This window comes from Anguilla anguilla, chromosome 8 (assembly GCF_013347855.1).
Source record: "Anguilla anguilla isolate fAngAng1 chromosome 8, fAngAng1.pri, whole genome shotgun sequence".
NCBI lineage: Eukaryota > Metazoa > Chordata > Actinopteri > Anguilliformes > Anguillidae > Anguilla > Anguilla anguilla.
The window spans coordinates 40,182,018-40,202,906 of record NC_049208.1 but is presented as its reverse complement, the minus strand read 5'-3'; the positions used below and the strand labels follow the sequence as shown (position 1 = coordinate 40,202,906).

Here is a 20,889-nt window from a genome sequence, read left to right as displayed (position 1 = left end):
CAAGAATCGGTGAATGAATTGCGGGAATTTGCAGGTTCTTCTGTGTTGTGGCTTTAACAATGACTGACTGACCGCACTGTGAAAACGCCACATGAAATAACAATACTAATAATAATTAATGCAAAGCAACGACGTGTATGAGCCGGACGAATTTGTGCATGGGAGTACAAATTGCACGATCATTTCTGGAACTAAACCGTGCGTAATGTTAGTCCGTCAGTGGTCTGCCATCTTCATTGTGACCTTTACGCATCCAAACTGCAATTTTATTCAAGAAACATTTTACGTTTATCTTCGATGATGCATCTTGGACAGAATGCAAATTATACAGAAGTGCACGAGCTTTTATCATCAAATGTTGTGGTTTCATCTGGTAAAAAGAAAATATGCATCAGTAAATAACTGTGCTACCTGAGTCTTACTCAGAATCCTTTTTACCAAAACTATTGAAATTTGCTTGTACTTCCGTGTTGTGACTGAGAAGTGGGCTGGCCACAACTTCTACAAGCTAGAAAATAATGCAAAGCAAGAACGTGTGGGTGGTAAACGAACTGCCTTGTTCTTAAAGTTGTTTAAACTTGTTTGTAAACGATGCACTTCTGTTGAACCGCGCGTAAAATTTCCCCATCAATGTAGTGTATTGCCGGGGGTTAACCCTCTTCTCTGTGGCATTTTAAATATTCATATTGACGCATTCGGAATGTTACTTTTCCTCAAAAACGTTAAGGTGTCCTTCTACTCCATTTACTTGAATTACTGCAGTCTGTCCAGCGATGTTGTTATTGAACATGAACCTATACACGTACACCTGCGATAAAAGCTTCAACAAGCTAAACATTTCCCAAAGTGAAACAAATCAAAGGTTTTACTCGTGTTCTATATGTTTTAGCGGTAATTTCTGGTGCAGTTTAGAGTTCGTTTTGGGGAAATGCATTTACTTATATGCTGTGTACAGATTATGCAATAACTTGCACCAAAAGATGCATTTTGGAATATATAACGATATATAAGTTGTGCGGCGCCTTTTGTCTTTACTGTAACTGGTACATTGGCGGCTGCTCCAGTTAAATGCAGACAACTCTACACAGATTGTCCGGGCTGTAGTATCCCCTACAGAACTTAAAAGGTTTTTTTTTATTTTTATTACATGTATTTTATTTAAATGAATGTCACTTGTAATGTAACACTCATCTTATTTGAATATATGTGGTCCTTGAGAATAAGACCAGCGATTCAGTTCTCCTGTTTTAGGCTAATAGGCGTAATAGGCCTGTAGTAAATCAAGAACGATAACAACGGTCATAGCAACAACTTAAGGAAAATATATTTATTAAGAGCAACGCAGTACAAATACAGTAAAGGAAAACGAAATAATACGAAATCATTTCAGTAATGAACTAAGTTGGGGCGAAGTGCACGTTCTTTGCAGCAATTATTCATTTTCCACAATGGCATTGACTAAAATTGTATACATTCAGGGAATAAGGCAAATGGTTAAGAAAGTTAACGTTTTGGGCAGAGTGGAACTGAAACGCCGCGACTTGTCTTTGGAACATGATGTCAGTCAAGTCAGGGCATATGCGCATTCTCTTCACTGGTCTGAATGTCTGGTGACATTCTGGGACACTTGTGGAATATTCCATAGTATAACGCCGGGCACCCACCGCACGCGTCGCGTATGCGTCGCGTAAACAGCAGGGCGAAGCAGCACGGCGCGACGCGTAGGGTGTCTCCACTGGTTCCGTTTGTGTCGCGCAAAGGCTTGCGTAAAAGCTATATATTCCTAGTAGCTCTCGCAGTCTGCAGTGGGCTTTTACATCGTGTATTTCACGTTTGTTCACGACTGTTGATTATGGGTTAAGTGAATACTTTGGTGAGAGACCTTTTTCAGTTTGTTAATTTGGTAATATTTCGTTAACTCGTAAATAGCCTACGTGAGAAAGTAAACGCTTTCAAGAAGTACCATAAACTTAAATCGCAACGTAGCCTGCATAACAATCAATCTCAAACTGTATTAATTTATTTGCTTGGTTAACAAGCGTGCCAATTTCATGAAGAATATGTAATGATCATAATAATAATAAATAATCCGTAATTAACCATTGGGAATTCCCGTGTTGTCTTGCCATTCACGTCAAAACATTTATAGGATCAGATTTAGTAAAATCAGCTAATCATGAAAAAGTCAGTAACAGTTTTAATCTTGAAGGGATATGAACACCACAACGCCATGAACACCGGAAGCTTTGAAGTACAAGTGCAATAAAGGCTTGCTTACAACTTCATTTATAAAATAGGTGCATTTTCATCGGCAAGACCACTAAATAATCTGATTTTTTTAAAGCTCTGTGGATTATCTGATTTTTATTAACAAGCCCTTTTTGAAAGCACGGCGAACGAAGACATCGGAGAAGTCAAATAGGCTGAGCAATGGTTGGTTAAAAACTATCTTCCAATACTCGAGCTAACAAACCGCTGCTCGGTGCATTCCCTTTTACGTCACTCAATAGCCTACGTCTTTCTGTGGTGTATTTTCAAATTTACCCCACCCCCTCCGCAAAATAAGACAGCGAAACTAAGTTTGCCTTTCCCCCAGGTTCCAGTTATTTATTTATTTTTACAAAACGAAAAGGCTTGTATTTTTTTTAGCTGCTTAAAAAATATCTGGGAGGTAACTAGGGACACACCCCCAGTAATATAAGAATGAAATATAAATCAGAGCATGTATACCTAGCATTTTAGAGCATATTTCTGTGTATAAACAGGCCAACGTGACGCGCGACAAGCCGAAAAAATAGAACAGAAGCGAAAAACTACGCTTCAGTTCGCTTGTGTCGCGCGAGCTTCGCAGCCGGTACGCGACGCGTTCGCATCTGGTGGAGACGACGTCGCCCGCTGCCGTTGTAATAACAGTACTTCAACTACGCTTCAGTTACGCGCGTAATACGCGCGTAGTGCGCTCGCGGCCGATACGCGTGCGGTGGGTGCCCGGCGTAACGGTTTGTGGAGAACGCGACGGTTGCGTTCCCTTTCTCGTGCCCTCGGAATTCACTTGTGCTTTCTGCTGGACCACAAAAGCCACTCTTCCTTTTCATTCCAAGGGCTGTCCGCGTGCGTTTCAAATCTTGGTCGCGCCCTTCCAAACTGCCTGGCAGGATGTAGAGCGCACTTGATTTGGGGCACGGCAGGGAGCGTGTGTCTTTCTTCAAAATGGACTCAATGGAAAATGGGCCACTGAACTTGGCAACTGAACTTGGCTTAATAGAAGAACCACTTGTTTTCTGAGGGTTGTAGGTCGTGTACATTTCCTCCGTGACATCAGGGTCCCCTTTGAGTCTGGAGGCCAAATCTGGGAAGGTGTGCAGCATACCCTTGAAGTGTCGTCGCAGCATTTTGGGAGTGATACGGGTTTCATCAACTTTCCAGAAATTCTTCTTCTTTGAGTTTGGATACTCTGGATGCACCGGAACCTATAAAACAAATGCCAGGATTACACAAATTGCAGATCTGGGGAATTAAACAAAACGTTGAAGAATAAAGGAATGAAGGGATTTGAGCTGAAGTTCAGTCGACAGCAGACTACTGACCTTAACGAAACAGTCGTTGGACGACAAGCAGACTCTAATGTTATTTGTAAGACCTTTCCTGTCACCTGAGACGAAGGGCTCCAAGTTGTCCATTATCTGTTGGATAAAAAAATAATTCAAGTTACACCGCAAGATCGCGTACACTTGACTTTTCTACCGTTTCGCAAGAGCTATCCCACAACGCCACCAGCACAGTTTGGCAGAAATGATTGCCTAGTATAACATGCGTCTTACCTGGCATAAGGTTAGTCTTCTGTTTGGAGACTTCTGAATGACGCACGCAATCAGTCCCAGATATGTACTGTGGCTTTTGGCATATCGCTGATATTTTCTCCTTTGCAATCCGCTGGGTGGCGCTTGGAAGCACAAGTCAGCCCTCTCGAGGGTGACATCAGGCGCGTTTTTCATCTCTTCCGGAATTGAGTTGGACGCCTCTGGCTAACGGGGAGCACTGCAGTTTGTTTCTGTGTGACTGAGTCGATGGAACTCGAATGATGGAGTCCATGATTCTCTCCCATTTATACGCTATCAGAACAATGGGGAAGGCAGAAGGTGTGCATTCCTACAGGGATGTGGCTTCTTCGCACAGCTAGGTGTTAAATGTTGAGGCGGTCATGCTAATGAGGAATGCTGACCCGTTAGTATTAATTGAGCGTGGATTTTCCTTTACTCAAAAGTGGTACATTGCAGGAGTGAATATTGGTATTTCTCTCTCATATATTTTATGTATATACGTATATATCTCCTTACATTAGTTCAAAGTGATCTGGCTTTTACAGTGACTATAGACCATTTCACTGGGCCGCACATACTGTTAAAATCAGTCATTTTCTATGACTCTTGAAATACCTCCGGCTGAACATTACCCAGAGGCTATGGTATTGTAGATCAGAATTCGAACGATTGGTTGCTGCTACTCATGAAAATAACGTTTCGAATGTGTAAATCAAATCGTTTTTAAAGAGTTTTCGGGGAATCATTTAGTCCAGGAAAACGCAGAATAGCCTCGCGTGCGTTAGCAACAACCATACATTGTGGGAGAATTTGACGTGAATTGAGCTATCTTTATTTTACCGATAACATGGAAATATAAGTGTTTACGTATGTCAATCAAGCGCACAATTCAGCATATTTAATGAAAGTCTCGATTAGTCTGTTCTGATACTATCGTTTGTACTGATGCACTTTCATAGTGAATTTGAATTTTTTCGCGGGCGGTTTCCCACATTCCAACCTATTATAGGCCTTCAGCCCAATCATCACTCCATTTGTGCATTAATGCATTCTTTCAAAGTGTCAATTGTTCGTATTTACAATAATTCAATGTTCAGTTACGATTAACAGGACAATAATGTGGAATGTTAAGGATTTAGGTTTAAACATCCCTTTCTAAAATTTGCATGGCCATTTAGTTCAGTCATGCCTATATCCTGCGTTTTGTCGCAGTTAATATGTGAAAACCGCCACATTTAAAATATAATGAGTGTATTTTATCTCGTCATGTATATAGTATTAATATCTTTAAAAGAGCATCCATATGGAGCGAACAATGATATTTTGTGCGCTTTACTCGGAATTCATTCTACAAGAATCGGTGAATGAATAGCGGGAATTTGCAGGTTCTTCTGTGTTGTGGCTTTAACGATGACTGACTGACCGCACTGTGAAAACGCCAGCATGAAATAACAATACTAATAATAATTAATGCAAAGCAACGACGTGTTATGAGCCGGACGAATTTGTGCATGGGAGTACAAATTGCACGATCATTTCTGGAACTAAACCGTGCGTAATGTTAGTCCGTCAGTGGTCTGCCATCTTCATTGTGACCTTTACGCATCCAAACTGCAATTTTATTCAAGAAACATTTTACGTTTATCTTCGATGATGCATCTTGGACAGAATGCAAATTATACAGAAGTGCACGAGCTTTTATCATCAAATGTTGTGGTTTAATCTGGTAAAAAGAAAATATGCATCAGTAAATAACTGTGCTACCTGAGTCTTACTCAGAATCCTATTTACTAAAACTATTGAAATTCGCTTGTACTTCCGTATTGTGACTAAGAAGTGGGCTGGCCACAACTTCTACAAGCTAGAAAATAATGCAAAGCAAGAACGTGTGGGTGGTAAACGAATTGCCTTGTTCTTAAAGTTGTATAAACTTGTTTGTAAACGATGCACTTCTGTTGAACCGCGCGTAAAATTTCCCCATGAATGTAATGTATTTCCGGGGGTTAACCCTCTTCTCTGTGGCATTTTAAATGTTCATATTGACGCATTCGGAATGTTACTTTTCCTCAAAAACGTTAAGGTGTCCTTCTACTCCATTAACTTGAATTACTGCAGTCTGTCCAGCGATGTTGTTGTTATTGAACATGAACCTATTCACGTACACCTGCGATAAAAGCCTCAACAAGCTAAACATTTCCCAAAGTGAAACATAAATCAAAGGTTTTACTCGTGTTCTATATGTTTTAGCGGTAATTTCTGGTGCAGTTTAGAGTTCGTTTTGGGGAAATGCATTTACTTATATGCTGTGTACAGATTATGCAATAACTTGCACCAAAAGATGCATTTTGGAAAATATAACGATATATAAGTTGTGCGGCGCCTTTTGTCTTTACTGTAACTGGTACATTGGCGGCTGCTCCAGTTAAATGCAGACAACTCTACACAGATTGTCCGGGCTGTAGTATCCCCTACAGAACTTAAAATGTTTTTTATTTTTATTACATGTATTTTATTTAAATGACTGTCACTTGTAATGTAACGCTCAGCTTATTTGAATATATGTGGTCCTTGAGAATAAGACCAGTGATTCAGTTCTCCTGTTTTAGGCTAATAGGCGTAATAGGCCTGTAGTAAATCAAGAACGATAACAACGGCCATAGCAACAACTTAATGAAAATATATTTATTAAGAGCAACGCAGTACAAATACAGTAAAGAAAAACGAAATAATACGAAATCATTTCAGTAATGAACTAAGTTGGGGCGAAGTGCACGTTCTTTGCAGCAATTATTCATTTTCCACAATGTCATTGACTAAAATTGTATACATTCAGGGAATAAGGCAAATGGTTAGGAAAGTTAACGTTTTGGGCAGAGTGGAACTGAGACGCCGCGACTTGTCTTTGGAACATGATGTCAGTCAAGTCAGGGCATATGCGCATTCTCTTCACTGGTCTGAATGTCTGGTGACATTCTGGGACACTTGTGGAATATTCCATAGTATAACGGTTTGTGGAGAACGCGACGGTTGCGTTCCCTTTCTCGTGCCCTCGGAATTCACTTGTGCTTTCTGCTGGTCCACAAAAGCCACTCTTCCTTTTCATTCCAAGGGCTGTCCGCGTGCGTTTCAAATCTTGGTCGCGCCCTTCCAAACTGCCTGGCAGGATGTAGGGCGCACTTGATTTGGGGCACGGCAGGGAGCGTGTGTCTTTCTTCAAAATGGACTCAATGGAAAATGGGCCACTGAACTTGGCAACTGAACTTGGCTTAATAGAAGAAACACTTGTTTTCGGAGGGTTGTGGGTCGTGTACATTTCCTCCGTGACATCAGGGTCCCCTTTGAGTCTGGAGGCCAAATCTGGGAAGGTGTGCAGCATACCCTTGAAGTGTCGTCGCAGAATTTTGGGAGTGATACAGGTTTCATCAACTTTCCAGAAATTCTTCTTTGAGTTTGGATACTCTGGATGCACCGGGACCTACAAAACAAATGCCAGGATTACACAAATTGCAGATCTGGGGAATTAAACAAAACGTTGAAGAATAAAGGAATGAAGGGATTTGAGCTGAAGTTCAGTCGACAGCAGACTACTGACCTTAACGAAACAGTCGTTGGACGACAAGCAGACTCTAATGTTATTTGTAAGACCTTTCCTGTCACCTGAGACGAAGGGCTCCAAGTTGTCCATTATCTGTTGGATAAAAAAAATAATTCAAGTTACACCGCAAGATCGCGTACACTTGACTTTTCTACCGTTTCGCAAGAGCTATCCCACAACGCCACCAGCACAGTTTGGCAGAAATGATTGCCTAGTATAACACGCGTCTTACCTGGCAGAAGGTTAGTCTTCTGTTTGGAGACTTCTGAATGACGCACGCAATCAGTCCCAGATATGTACTGTGGCTTTTGGCATATCGCTGATATTTTCTCCTTTGCAATCCGCTGGGTGGCGCTTGGAAGCACAAGTCAGCCCTCTCGAGGGTGACATCAGGCGCGTTTTTCATCTCTTCCGGAATTGAGTTGGACGCCTCTGGCTAACGGGGAGCACTGCAGTTTGTTTCTGTGTGACTGAGTCGATGGAACTCGAATGATGGAGTCCATGATTCTCTCCCATTTATACGCTATCAGAACAATGGGGAAGGCAGAAGGTGTGCATTCCTACAGGGATGTGGCTTCTTCGCACAGCTAGGTGTTAAATGTTGAGGCGGTCCAGCTAGGTGTTAAATGTTGAGGCGGTCATGCTAATGAGGAATGCTGACCCGTTAGTATTAATTGAGCGTGGATTTTCCTTTACTCAAAAGTGGTACATTGCAGGAGTGAATATTGGTATTTCTCTCTCATATATTTTATGTATATACGTATATATCTCCTTACATTAGTTCAAAGTGATCTGGCTTTTACAGTGACTATAGACCATTTCACTGGGCCGCACATACTGTTAAAATCAGTCATTTTCTATGACTCTTGAAATACCTCCGGCTGAACATTACCCAGAGGCTATGGTATTGTAGATCAGAATTCGAACGATTGGTTGCTGCTACTCATGAAAATAACGTTTCGAATGTGTAAATCAAATCGTTTTTAAAGAGTTTTCGGGGAATCATTTAGTCCAGGAAAACGCAGAATAGCCTCGCGTGCGTTAGCAACAACCATACATTGTGGGAGAATTTGACGTGAATTGAGCTATCTTTATTTTAGCGATAACATGGAAATATAAGTGTTTACGTATGTCAATCAAGCGCACAATTCAGCATATTTAATGAAAGTCTCGAATAGTCTGTTCTGATACTATCGTTTGTACTGATGCACTTTCATAGTGAATTTGAATTTTTTCGCGCGCGGTTTCCCACATTCCAACCAATTACAGGCCTTCAGCCCAATCATCACTCCATTTGTGCATTAATGCATTCTTTCAAAGTGTCAATTGTTCGTATTTACAATAATTCAATGTTCAGTTACGATTAACAGGACAATAATGTGGAATGTTAAGAATTTAGGTTTAAACATCCCTTTATAAAATTTGCATGGCCATTTAGTTCAGTCATGCCTATATCCTGCGTTTTGTCGCAGTTAATATGTGAAAACCGCCACATTTAAAATATAATGAGTGTATTTTATCTCGTCATGTATATAGTATTAATATCTTTAAAAGAGCATCCATATGGAGCGAACAATGATATTTTGTGCGCTTTACTCGGAATTCATTCTACAAGAATCGGTGAATGAATAGCGGGAATTTGCAGGTTCTTCTGTGTTGTGGCTTTAACGATGACTGACTGACCGCACTGTGAAAACGCCGCATGAAATAACAATACTAATAATAATTAATGCAAAGCAACGACGTGTTTGAGCCGGACGAATTTGTGCGTGGGAGTACAAATTGCACGATCATTTCTGGAACTAAAACGTGCGTAATGTTAGTCCGTCAGTGGTCTGCCATCTTCATTGTGACCTTTACGCATCCAAACTGCAATTTTATTCAAAAATTTTTTACGTTTATCTTCGATGATGCATCTTGGACAGAATGCAAATTATACAGAAGTGCACGAGCTTTTATCACCAAATGTTGTGGTTTAATCTGGTAAAAAGAAAATATGCATCAGTAAATAACTGTGCTACCTGAGTCTTACTCAGAATCCTATTTACTAAAACTATTGAAATTCGCTTGTACTTCCGTATTGTGACTAAGAAGTGGGCTGGCCACAACTTCTACAAGCTAGAAAATAATGCAAAGCAAGAACGTGTGGGTGGTAAACGAATTGCCTTGTTCTTAAAGTTGTATAAACTTGTTTGTAAACGATGCACTTCTGTTGAACCGCGCGTAAAATTTCCCCATGAATGTAATGTATTTCCGGGGGTTAACCCTCTTCTCTGTGGCATTTTAAATGTTCATATTGACGCATTCGGAATGTTACTTTTCCTCAAAAACGTTAAGGTGTCCTTCTACTCCATTAACTTGAATTACTGCAGTCTGTCCAGCGATGTTGTTGTTATTGAACATGAACCTATTCACGTACACCTGCGATAAAAGCCTCAACAAGCTAAACATTTCCCAAAGTTAAACATAAATCAAAGGTTTTACTCGTGTTCTATATGTTTTAGCGGTAATTTCTGGTGCAGTTTAGAGTTCGTTTTGGGGAAATGCATTTACTTATATGCTGTGTACAGATTATGCAATAACTTGCACCAAAAGATGCATTTTGGAAAATATAACGATATATAAGTTGTGCGGCGCCTTTTGTCTTTACTGTAACTGGTACATTGGCGGCTGCTCCAGTTAAATGCAGACAACTCTACACAGATTGTCCGGGCTGTAGTATCCCCTACAGAACTTAAAATGTTTTTTTATTTTTATTACATGTATTTTATTTAAATGACTGTCACTTGTAATGTAACGCTCAGCTTATTTGAATATATGTGGTCCTTGAGAATAAGACCAGTGATTCAGTTCTCCTGTTTTAGGCTAATAGGCGTAATAGGCCTGTAGTAAATCAAGAACGATAACAACGGCCATAGCAACAACTTAATGAAAATATATTTATTAAGAGCAACGCAGTACAAATACAGTAAAGAAAAACGAAATAATACGAAATCATTTCAGTAATGAACTAAGTTGGGGCGAAGTGCACGTTCTTTGCAGCAATTATTCATTTTCCACAATGTCATTGACTAAAATTGTATACATTCAGGGAATAAGGCAAATGGTTAGGAAAGTTAACGTTTTGGGCAGAGTGGAACTGAGACGCCGCGACTTGTCTTTGGAACATGATGTCAGTCAAGTCAGGGCATATGCGCATTCTCTTCACTGGTCTGAATGTCTGGTGACATTCTGGGACACTTGTGGAATATTCCATAGTATAACGGTTTGTGGAGAACGCGACGGTTGCGTTCCCTTTCTCGTGCCCTCGGAATTCACTTGTGCTTTCTGCTGGTCCACAAAAGCCACTCTTCCTTTTCATTCCAAGGGCTGTCCGCGTGCGTTTCAAATCTTGGTCGCGCCCTTCCAAACTGCCTGGCAGGATGTAGGGCGCACTTGATTTGGGGCACGGCAGGGAGCGTGTGTCTTTCTTCAAAATGGACTCAATGGAAAATGGGCCACTGAACTTGGCAACTGAACTTGGCTTAATAGAAGAAACACTTGTTTTCGGAGGGTTGTGGGTCGTGTACATTTCCTCCGTGACATCAGGGTCCCCTTTGAGTCTGGAGGCCAAATCTGGGAAGGTGTGCAGCATACCCTTGAAGTGTCGTCGCAGCATTTTGGGAGTGATACGGGTTTCATCAACTTTCCAGAAATTCTTCTTCTTTGAGTTTGGATACTCTCGATGCACCGGAACCTATAAAACAAATGCCAGGATTACACAAATTGCAGATCTGGGGAATTAAACAAAACGTTGAAGAATAAAGGAATGAAGGGATTTGAGCTGAAGTTCAGTCGACAGCAGACTACTGACCTTAACGAAACAGTCGTTGGACGACAAGCAGACTCTAATGTTATTTGTAAGACCTTTCCTGTCACCTGAGACGAAGGGCTCCAAGTTGTCCATTATCTGTTGGATAAAAAAATAATTCAAGTTACACCGCAAGATCGCGTACACTTGACTTTTCTACCGTTTCGCAAGAGCTATCCCACAACGCCACCAGCACAGTTTGGCAGAAATGATTGCCTAGTATAACACGCGTCTTACCTGGCAGAAGGTTAGTCTTCTGTTTGGAGACTTCTGAATGACGCACGCAATCAGTCCCAGATATGTACTGTGGCTTTTGGCATATCGCTGATATTTTCTCCTTTGCAATCCGCTGGGTGGCGCTTGGAAGCACAAGTCAGCCCTCTCGAGGGTGACTATCAGGCGCGTTTTTCATCTCTTCCGGAATTGAGTTGGACGCCTCTGGCTAACGGGGAGCACTGCAGTTTGTTTCTGTGTGACTGAGTCGATGGAACTCGAATGATGGAGTCCATGATTCTCTCCCATTTATACGCTATCAGAACAATGGGGAAGGCAGAAGGTGTGCATTCCTACAGGGATGTGGCTTCTTCGCACAGCTAGGTGTTAAATGTTGAGGCGGTCATGCTAATGAGGAATGCTGACCCGTTAGTATTAATTGAGCGTGGATTTTCCTTTACTCAAAAGTGGTACATTGCAGGAGTGAATATTGGTATTTCTCTCTCATATATTTTATGTATATACGTATATATCTCCTTACATTAGTTCAAAGTGATCTGGCTTTTACAGTGACTATAGACCATTTCACTGGGCCGCACATACTGTTAAAATCAGTCATTTTCTATGACTCTTGAAATACCTCCGGCTGAACATTACCCAGAGGCTATGGTATTGTAGATCAGAATTCGAACGATTGGTTGCTGCTACTCATGAAAATAACGTTTCGAATGTGTAAATCAAATCGTTTTTAAAGAGTTTTCGGGGAATCATTTAGTCCAGGAAAACGCAGAATAGCCTCGCGTGCGTTAGCAACAACCATACATTGTGGGAGAATTTGACGTGAATTGAGCTATCTTTATTTTAGCGATAACATGGAAATATAAGTGTTTACGTATGTCAATCAAGCGCACAATTCAGCATATTTAATGAAAGTCTCGAATAGTCTGTTCTGATACTATCGTTTGTACTGATGCACTTTCATAGTGAATTTGAATTTTTTCGCGCGCGGTTTCCCACATTCCAACCAATTACAGGCCTTCAGCCCAATCATCACTCCATTTGTGCATTAATGCATTCTTTCAAAGTGTCAATTGTTCGTATTTACAATAATTCAATGTTCAGTTACGATTAACAGGACAATAATGTGGAATGTTAAGAATTTAGGTTTAAACATCCCTTTATAAAATTTGCATGGCCATTTAGTTCAGTCATGCCTATATCCTGCGTTTTGTCGCAGTTAATATGTGAAAACCGCCACATTTAAAATATAATGAGTGTATTTTATCTCGTCATGTATATAGTATTAATATCTTTAAAAGAGCATCCATATGGAGCGAACAATGATATTTTGTGCGCTTTACTCGGAATTCATTCTACAAGAATCGGTGAATGAATAGCGGGAATTTGCAGGTTCTTCTGTGTTGTGGCTTTAACGATGACTGACTGACCGCACTGTGAAAACGCCGCATGAAATAACAATACTAATAATAATTAATGCAAAGCAACGACGTGTTTGAGCCGGACGAATTTGTGCATGGGAGTACAAATTGCACGATCATTTCTGGAACTAAAACGTGCGTAATGTTAGTCCGTCAGTGGTCTGCCATCTTCATTGTGACCTTTACGCATCCAAACTGCAATTTTATTCACAAAAATTTTACGTTTATCTTCGATGATGCATCTTGGACAGAATGCAAATTATACAGAAGTGCACGAGCTTTTATCACCAAATGTTGTGGTTTAATCTGGTAAAAAGAAAATATGCATCAGTAAATAACTGTGCTACCTGAGTCTTACTCAGAATCCTATTTACTAAAACTATTGAAATTCGCTTGTACTTCCGTATTGTGACTAAGAAGTGGGCTGGCCACAACTTCTACAAGCTAGAAAATAATGCAAAGCAAGAACGTGTGGGTGGTAAACGAATTGCCTTGTTCTTAAAGTTGTATAAACTTGTTTGTAAACGATGCACTTCTGTTGAACCGCGCGTAAAATTTCCCCATGAATGTAATGTATTTCCGGGGGTTAACCCTCTTCTCTGTGGCATTTTAAATGTTCATATTGACGCATTCGGAATGTTACTTTTCCTCAAAAACGTTAAGGTGTCCTTCTACTCCATAACTTGAATTACTGCAGTCTGTCCAGCGATGTTGTTATTGAACATGAACCTATTACACGTACACCTGCGATAAAAGCCTCAACAAGCTAAACATTTCCCAAAGTGAAACATAAATCAAAGGTTTTACTCGTGTTCTATATGTTTTAGCGGTAATTTCTGGTGCAGTTTAGAGTTCGTTTTGGGGAAATGCATTTACTTATATGCTGTGTACAGATTATGCAATAACTTGCACCAAAAGATGCATTTTGGAAAATATAACGATATATAAGTTGTGCGGCGCCTTTTGTCTTTACTGTAACTGGTACATTGGCGGCTGCTCCAGTTAAATGCAGACAACTCTACACAGATTGTCCGGGCTGTAGTATCCCCTACAGAACTTAAAATGTTTTTTTATTTTTATTACATGTATTTTATTTAAATGACTGTCACTTGTAATGTAACAGCTCAGCTTATTTGAATATATGTGGTCCTTGAGAATAAGACCAGTGATTCAGTTCTCCTGTTTTAGGCTAATAGGCGTAATAGGCCTGTAGTAAATCAAGAACGATAACAACGGCCATAGCAACAACTTAATGAAAATATATTTATTAAGAGCAACGCAGTACAAATACAGTAAAGAAAAACGAAATAATACGAAATCATTTCAGTAATGAACTAAGTTGGGGCGAAGTGCACGTTCTTTGCAGCAATTATTCATTTTCCACAATGTCATTGACTAGAATTGTATACATTCAGGGAATAAGGCAAATGGTTAGGAAAGTTAACGTTTTGGGCAGAGTGGAACTGAGACGCCGCGACTTGTCTTTGGAACATGATGTCAGTCAAGTCAGGGCATATGCGCATTCTCTTCACTGGTCTGAATGTCTGGTGACATACTGGGACACTTGTGGAATATTCCATAGTATAACGGTTTGTGGAGAACGCGACGGTTGCGTTCCCTTTCTCGTGCCCTCGGAATTCACTTGTGCTTTCTGCTGGTCCACAAAAGCCACTCTTCCATTTCATTCCAAGGGCTGTCCGCGTGCGTTTCAAATCTTGGTCGCGCCCTTCCAAACTGCCTGGCAGGATGTAGGGCGCACTTGATTTGGGGCACGGCAGGGAGCGTGTGTCTTTCTTCAAAATGGACTCAATGGAAAATGGGCCACTGAACTTGGCAACTGAACTTGGCTTAATAGAAGAAACACTTGTTTTCTGAGGGTTGTAGGTCGTGTACATTTCCTCCGTGACATCAGGGTCCCCTTTGAGTCTGGAGGCCAAATCTGGGAAGGTGTGCAGCATACCCTTGAAGTGTCGTCGCAGCATTTTGGGAGTGATACGGGTTTCATCAACTTTCCAGAAATTCTTCTTCTTTGAGTTTGGATACTCTCGATGCACCGGAACCTATAAAACAAATGCCAGGATTACACAAATTGCAGATCTGGGGAATTAAACAAAACGTTGAAGAATAAAGGAATGAAGGGATTTGAGCTGAAGTTCAGTCGACAGCAGACTACTGACCTTAACGAAACAGTCGTTGGACGACAAGCAGACTCTAATGTTATTTGTAAGACCTTTCCTGTCACCTGAGACGAAGGGCTCCAAGTTGTCCATTATCTGTTGGATAAAAAAAATAATTCAAGTTACACCGCAAGATCGCGTACACTTGACTTTTCTACCGTTTCGCAAGAGCTATCCCACAACGCCACCAGCACAGTTTGGCAGAAATGATTGCCTAGTATAACACGCGTCTTACCTGGCAGAAGGTTAGTCTTCTGTTTGGAGACTTCTGAATGACGCACGCAATCAGTCCCAGATATGTACTGTGGCTTTTGGCATATCGCTGATATTTTCTCCTTTGCAATCCGCTGGGTGGCGCTTGGAAGCACAAGTCAGCCCTCTCGAGGGTGACATCAGGCGCGTTTTTCATCTCTTCCGGAATTGAGTTGGACGCCTCTGGCTAACGGGGAGCACTGCAGTTTGTTTCTGTGTGACTGAGTCGATGGAACTCGAATGATGGAGTCCATGATTCTCTCCCATTTATACGCTATCAGAACAATGGGGAAGGCAGAAGGTGTGCATTCCTACAGGGATGTGGCTTCTTCGCACAGCTAGGTGTTAAATGTTGAGGCGGTCATGCTAATAGGTCATGCTAATGAGGAATGCTGACCCGTTAGTATTAATTGAGCGTGGATTTTCCTTTACTCAAAAGTGGTACATTGCAGGAGTGAATATTGGTATTTCTCTCTCATATATTTTATGTATATACGTATATATCTCCTTACATTAGTTCAAAGTGATCTGGCTTTTACAGTGACTATAGACCATTTCACTGGGCCGCACATACTGTTAAAATCAGTCATTTTCTATGACTCTTGAAATACCTCCGGCTGAACATTACCCAGAGGCTATGGTATTGTAGATCAGAATTCGAACGATTGGTTGCTGCTACTCATGAAAATAACGTTTCGAATGTGTAAATCAAATCGTTTTTAAAGAGTTTTCGGGGAATCATTTAGTCCAGGAAATCGCAGAATAGCCTCGCGTGCGTTAGCAACAACCATACATTGTGGGAGAATTTGACGTGAATTGAGCTATCTTTATTTTAGCGATAACATGGAAATATAAGTGTTTACGTATGTCAATCAAGCGCACAATTCAGCATATTTAATGAAAGTCTCGAATAGTCTGTTCTGATACTATCGTTTGTACTGATGCACTTTCATAGTGAATTTGAATTTTTTCGCGCGCGGTTTCCCACATTCCAACCAATTACAGGCCTTCAGCCCAATCATCACTCCATTTGTGCATTAATGCATTCTTTCAAAGTGTCAATTGTTCGTATTTACAATAATTCAATGTTCAGTTACGATTAACAGGACAATAATGTGGAATGTTAAGGAATTTAGGTTTAAACATCCCTTTATAAAATTTGCATGGCCATTTAGTTCAGTCATGCCTATATCCTGCGTTTTGTCGCAGTTAATATGTGAAAACCGCCACATTTAAAATATAATGAGTGTATTTTATCTCGTCATGTATATAGTATTAATATCTTTAAAAGAGCATCCATATGGAGCGAACAATGATATTTTGTGCGCTTTACTCGGAATTCATTCTACAAGAATCGGTGAATGAATAGCGGGAATTTGCAGGTTCTTCTGTGTTGTGGCTTTAACAATGACTGACTGACCGCACTGTGAAAACGCCAGCATGAAATAACAATACTAATAATAATTAATGCAAAGCAACGACGTGTATGAGCCGGACGAATTTGTGCATGGGAGTACAAATTGCACGATCATTTCTGGAACTAAACCGTGCGTAATGTTAGTCCGTCAGTGGTCTGCCATCTTCATTGTGACCTTTACGCATCCAAACTGCAATTTTATTCAAGAAACATTTTACGTTTATCTTCGATGATGCATCTTGGACAGAATGCAAATTATACAGAAGTGCACGAGCTTTTATCATCAAATGTTGTGGTTTAATCTGGTAAAAAGAAAATATGCATCAGTAAATAACTGTGCTACCTGAGTCTTACTCAGAATCCTATTTACCTAAAACTATTGAAATTCGCTTGTACTTCCGTATTGTGACTGAAGAAGTGGGCTGGCCACAACTTCTACAAGCTAGAAAATAATGCAAAGCAAGAACGTGTGGGTGGTAAACGAACTTGCCTTGTTCTTAAAGTTGTATAAACTTGTTTGTAAACGATGCACTTCTGTTGAACCGCGCGTAAAATTTCCCCATGCAATGTAGTGTATTTCCGGGGGTTAACCCTCTTCTCTGTGGCATTTTAAATAGTTCATATTGACGCATTCGGAATGTTACTTTTCCTCAAAAACGTTAAGGTGTCCTTCTACTCCATTACTTGAATTACTGCAGTCTGTCCAGCGATGTTGTTATTGAACATGAACCTATTACACGTACACCTGCGATAAAAGCCTTCAACAAGCTAAACATTTCCCAAAGTGAAACATAAATCAAAGGTTTTACTCGTGTTCTATATGTTTTAGCGGTAATTTCTGGTGCAGTTTAGAGTTCGTTTTGGGGAAATGCATTTACTTATATGCTGTGTATAGATTATGCAATAACTTGCACCAAAAGATGCATTTTGGAATATATAACGATATATAAGTTGTGCGGCGCCTTTTGTCTTTACTGTAACTGGTACATTGGCGGCTGCTCCAGTTAAATGCAGACAACTCTACACAGATTGTCCGGGCTGTAGTATCCCCTACAGAACTTAAAAGGTTTTTTTTAATTTTTATTACATGTATTTTATTTAAATGAATGTCACTTGTAATGTAAAGCTCATCTTATTTGAATATATGTGGTCCTTGAGAATAAGACCAGTGATTCAGTTCTCCTGTTTTAGGCTAATAGGCGTAATAGGCCTGTAGTAAATCAAGAACGATAACAACGGTCATAGCAACAACTTAAGGAAAATATATTTATTAAGAGCAACGCAGTACAAATACAGTAAAGAAAAACGAAATAATACGAAATCATTTCAGTAATGAACTAAGTTGGGGAGAAGTGCACGTTCTTTGCAGCAATTATTCATTTTCCACAATGTCATTGACTAAAATTGTATACATTCAGGGAATATGGCAAATGGTTAAGAAAGTTAACGTTTTGGGCAGAGTGGAACTGAGACGCCGCGACTTGACTTTGGAACATGATGTCAGTCAAGTCCGGGCATATGCGCATTCTCTTCACTGGTCTGAATGTCTGGTGACATTCTGTGACACTTGTGGAATATTCCATAGTATAACGGTTTGTGGAGAACGCGACGGTTGCGTTCCCTTTCTCGTGCCCTCGGAATTCACTTGTGCTTTCTGCTGGTACCACAAAAGCCACTCTTCCTTTTCATTCCAAGGGCTGTCCGCGTGCGTTTCAAATCTTGGTCGCGCCCTTCCAAACTGCCTGGCAGGATGTAGAGCGCACTTGATTTGGGGCACGGCAGGGAGCGTGTGTCTTTCTTCAAAATGGACTCAATGGAAAATGGGCCACTGAACTTGGCAACTGAACTTGGCTTAATAGAAGAAACACTTGTTTTCGGAGGGTTGTGGGTCGTGTACATTTCCTCCGTGACATCAGGGTCCCCTTTGAGTCTGGAGGCCAAATCTGGGAAGGTGTGCAGCATACCCTTGAAGTGTCGTCGCAGAATTTTGGGAGTGATACAGGTTTCATCAACTTTCCAGAAATTCTTCTTCTTTGAGTTTGGATACTCTGGATGCACCGGAACCTATAAAACAAATGCCAGGATTACACAAATTGCAGATCTGGGGAATTAAACAAAACGTTGAAGAATAAAGGAATGAAGGGATTTGAGCTGAAGTTCAGTCGACAGCAGACTACTGACCTTAACGAAACAGTCGTTGGACGACAAGCAGACTCTAATGTTATTTGTAAGACCTTTCCTGTCACCTGAGACGAAGGGCTCCAAGTTGTCCATTATCTGTTGGATAAAAAAATAATTCAAGTTACACCGCAAGATCGCGTACACTTGACTTTTCTACCGTTTCGCAAGAGCGATCCCACAACGCCACCAGCACAGTTTGGCAGAAATGATTGCCTAGTATAACATGCGTCTTACCTGGCATAAGGTTAGTCTTCTGTTTGGAGACTTCTGAATGACGCACGCAATCAGTCCCAGATATGTACTGTGGCTTTTGGCATATCGCTGATATTTACTCCTTTGCAATCCGCTGGGTGGCGCTTGGAAGCACAAGTCAGCCCTCTCGAGGGTGATATCAGGCGCGTTTTCCATCTCTTCCGGAATTGAGTTGGAAGCCTCTGGCTAACGGGGAGCACTGCAGTTTGTTTCTGTGTGACTGAGTCGATGGAACTCGAATGATGGAGTCCATGATTCTCTCCCATTTATATGCTATCAGAACAATGGGGAAGGCAGAAGGTGTGCATTCCTACAGGGATGTGGCTTCTTCGCACAGCTAGGTGTTAAATGTTGAGGCGGTCATGCTAATGGGGAATGCTGTCCCGTTAGTATTAATTGTGCGGGGATTTCCCTTTACTCAAAAGTGGTACATAGCTGGAGTGAATATTGGTATTTCTCTCTCATATATGTATTTTATTTAAATGAATGTCACTTGTAATGTAACGCTCATCTTATTTGAATATATGTGGTCCTTGAGAATAAGACCAGCGATTCAGTTCTTCTGTTTTAGGCTAATAGGCGTAATAGGCCTGTAGTAAATCAAGAACGATAACAACGGCCATAGCAACAACTTAAGGAAAATATATTTATTAAGAGCAACGCAGTACAAATACAGTAAAGGAAAACGAAATGATATGGCTGGGATGTGGCTTCTTCGCACAGCTAGGTGTTAAATGTTGAGGCGGTCATGCTAATGAGGAATGCTGACCCGTTAGTATTAATTGAGCGGGGATTTTCCTTTACTCAAAAGTGGTACATTGCAGGAGTCAATATTGGTATTTCTCTCTCATATATTTTATGTATTTACGTATATATATCCCTACATTAGTTCAAAGTGATCTGGCTTTTACAGTGACTATAGACCATTTCACTGGGCCGCACATACTGTTAAAATCAGTCATTTTCTATGACTCTTGAAATACCTCCGGCTGAACATTAACCAGAGGCTATGGTATTGTAGATCAGAATTCGAACGATTGGTTGCTGCTACTCATGAAAATAACGTTTCGAATGTGTAAATCAAATCGTTTTTAAAGAGTTTTCGGGGAATCATTTAGTCCAGGAAATCGCAGAATAGCCTCGCGTGCGTTAGCAACAACCATACATTGTGGGAGAATTTGACGTGAATTGAGCTATCTTTATTTTACCGATAACATGGAAATATAAGTGTTTACGTATGTCAATCAAGGGCACAATTCAGCATATTTAATGAAAGTCTCGATTAGTCTGTTCTGATACTATCGTTTGTACTGATGCACTTTCATAGTGAATTTGAATTTTTTCGCGGGCGGTTTCCCACATTCCAACCTATTATAGGCCTTCAGCCCAATCATCACTCCATTTGTGCATTAATGCATTCTTTCAAAGTGTCAATTGTTCGTATTTACAATAATTCAATGTTCAGTTACGATTAACAGGACAATAATGTGGAATGTTAAGGATTTAGGTTTAAACATCCCTTTCTAAAATTTGCATGGCCATTTAGTCCAGTCATGCCTATATCCTGCGTTTTGTCGCAGTTAATATGTGAAAACCGCCACATTTAAAATATAATGAGTGTATTTTATCTCGTCATGTATATAGTATTAATATCTTTAAAAGAGCATCCATATGGAGCGAACAATGATATTT

General features: G+C 40.5%; 1 protein-coding gene across 1 annotated transcript in view; it reads right to left on the bottom strand.

The window, feature by feature from the left end:
* The window catches only part of LOC118234206 (forkhead box protein H1-like), a 130,643-nt gene extending 122,821 nt beyond the window's left edge, over positions 1-7,822 (bottom strand). Inside the window, exons 1-3 of the mRNA XM_035430617.1 lie at positions 7,649-7,822; positions 7,414-7,509; positions 6,999-7,296 (exon numbers count right to left, since the gene is read on the bottom strand). Coding sequence (XP_035286508.1) covers positions 6,999-7,296; positions 7,414-7,509; positions 7,649-7,822 — 568 coding nt within the window. The remainder of the gene's footprint in view (positions 1-6,998; positions 7,297-7,413; positions 7,510-7,648) is intronic.
* Between the last annotated feature and the right edge of the window lie 13,067 nt (positions 7,823-20,889).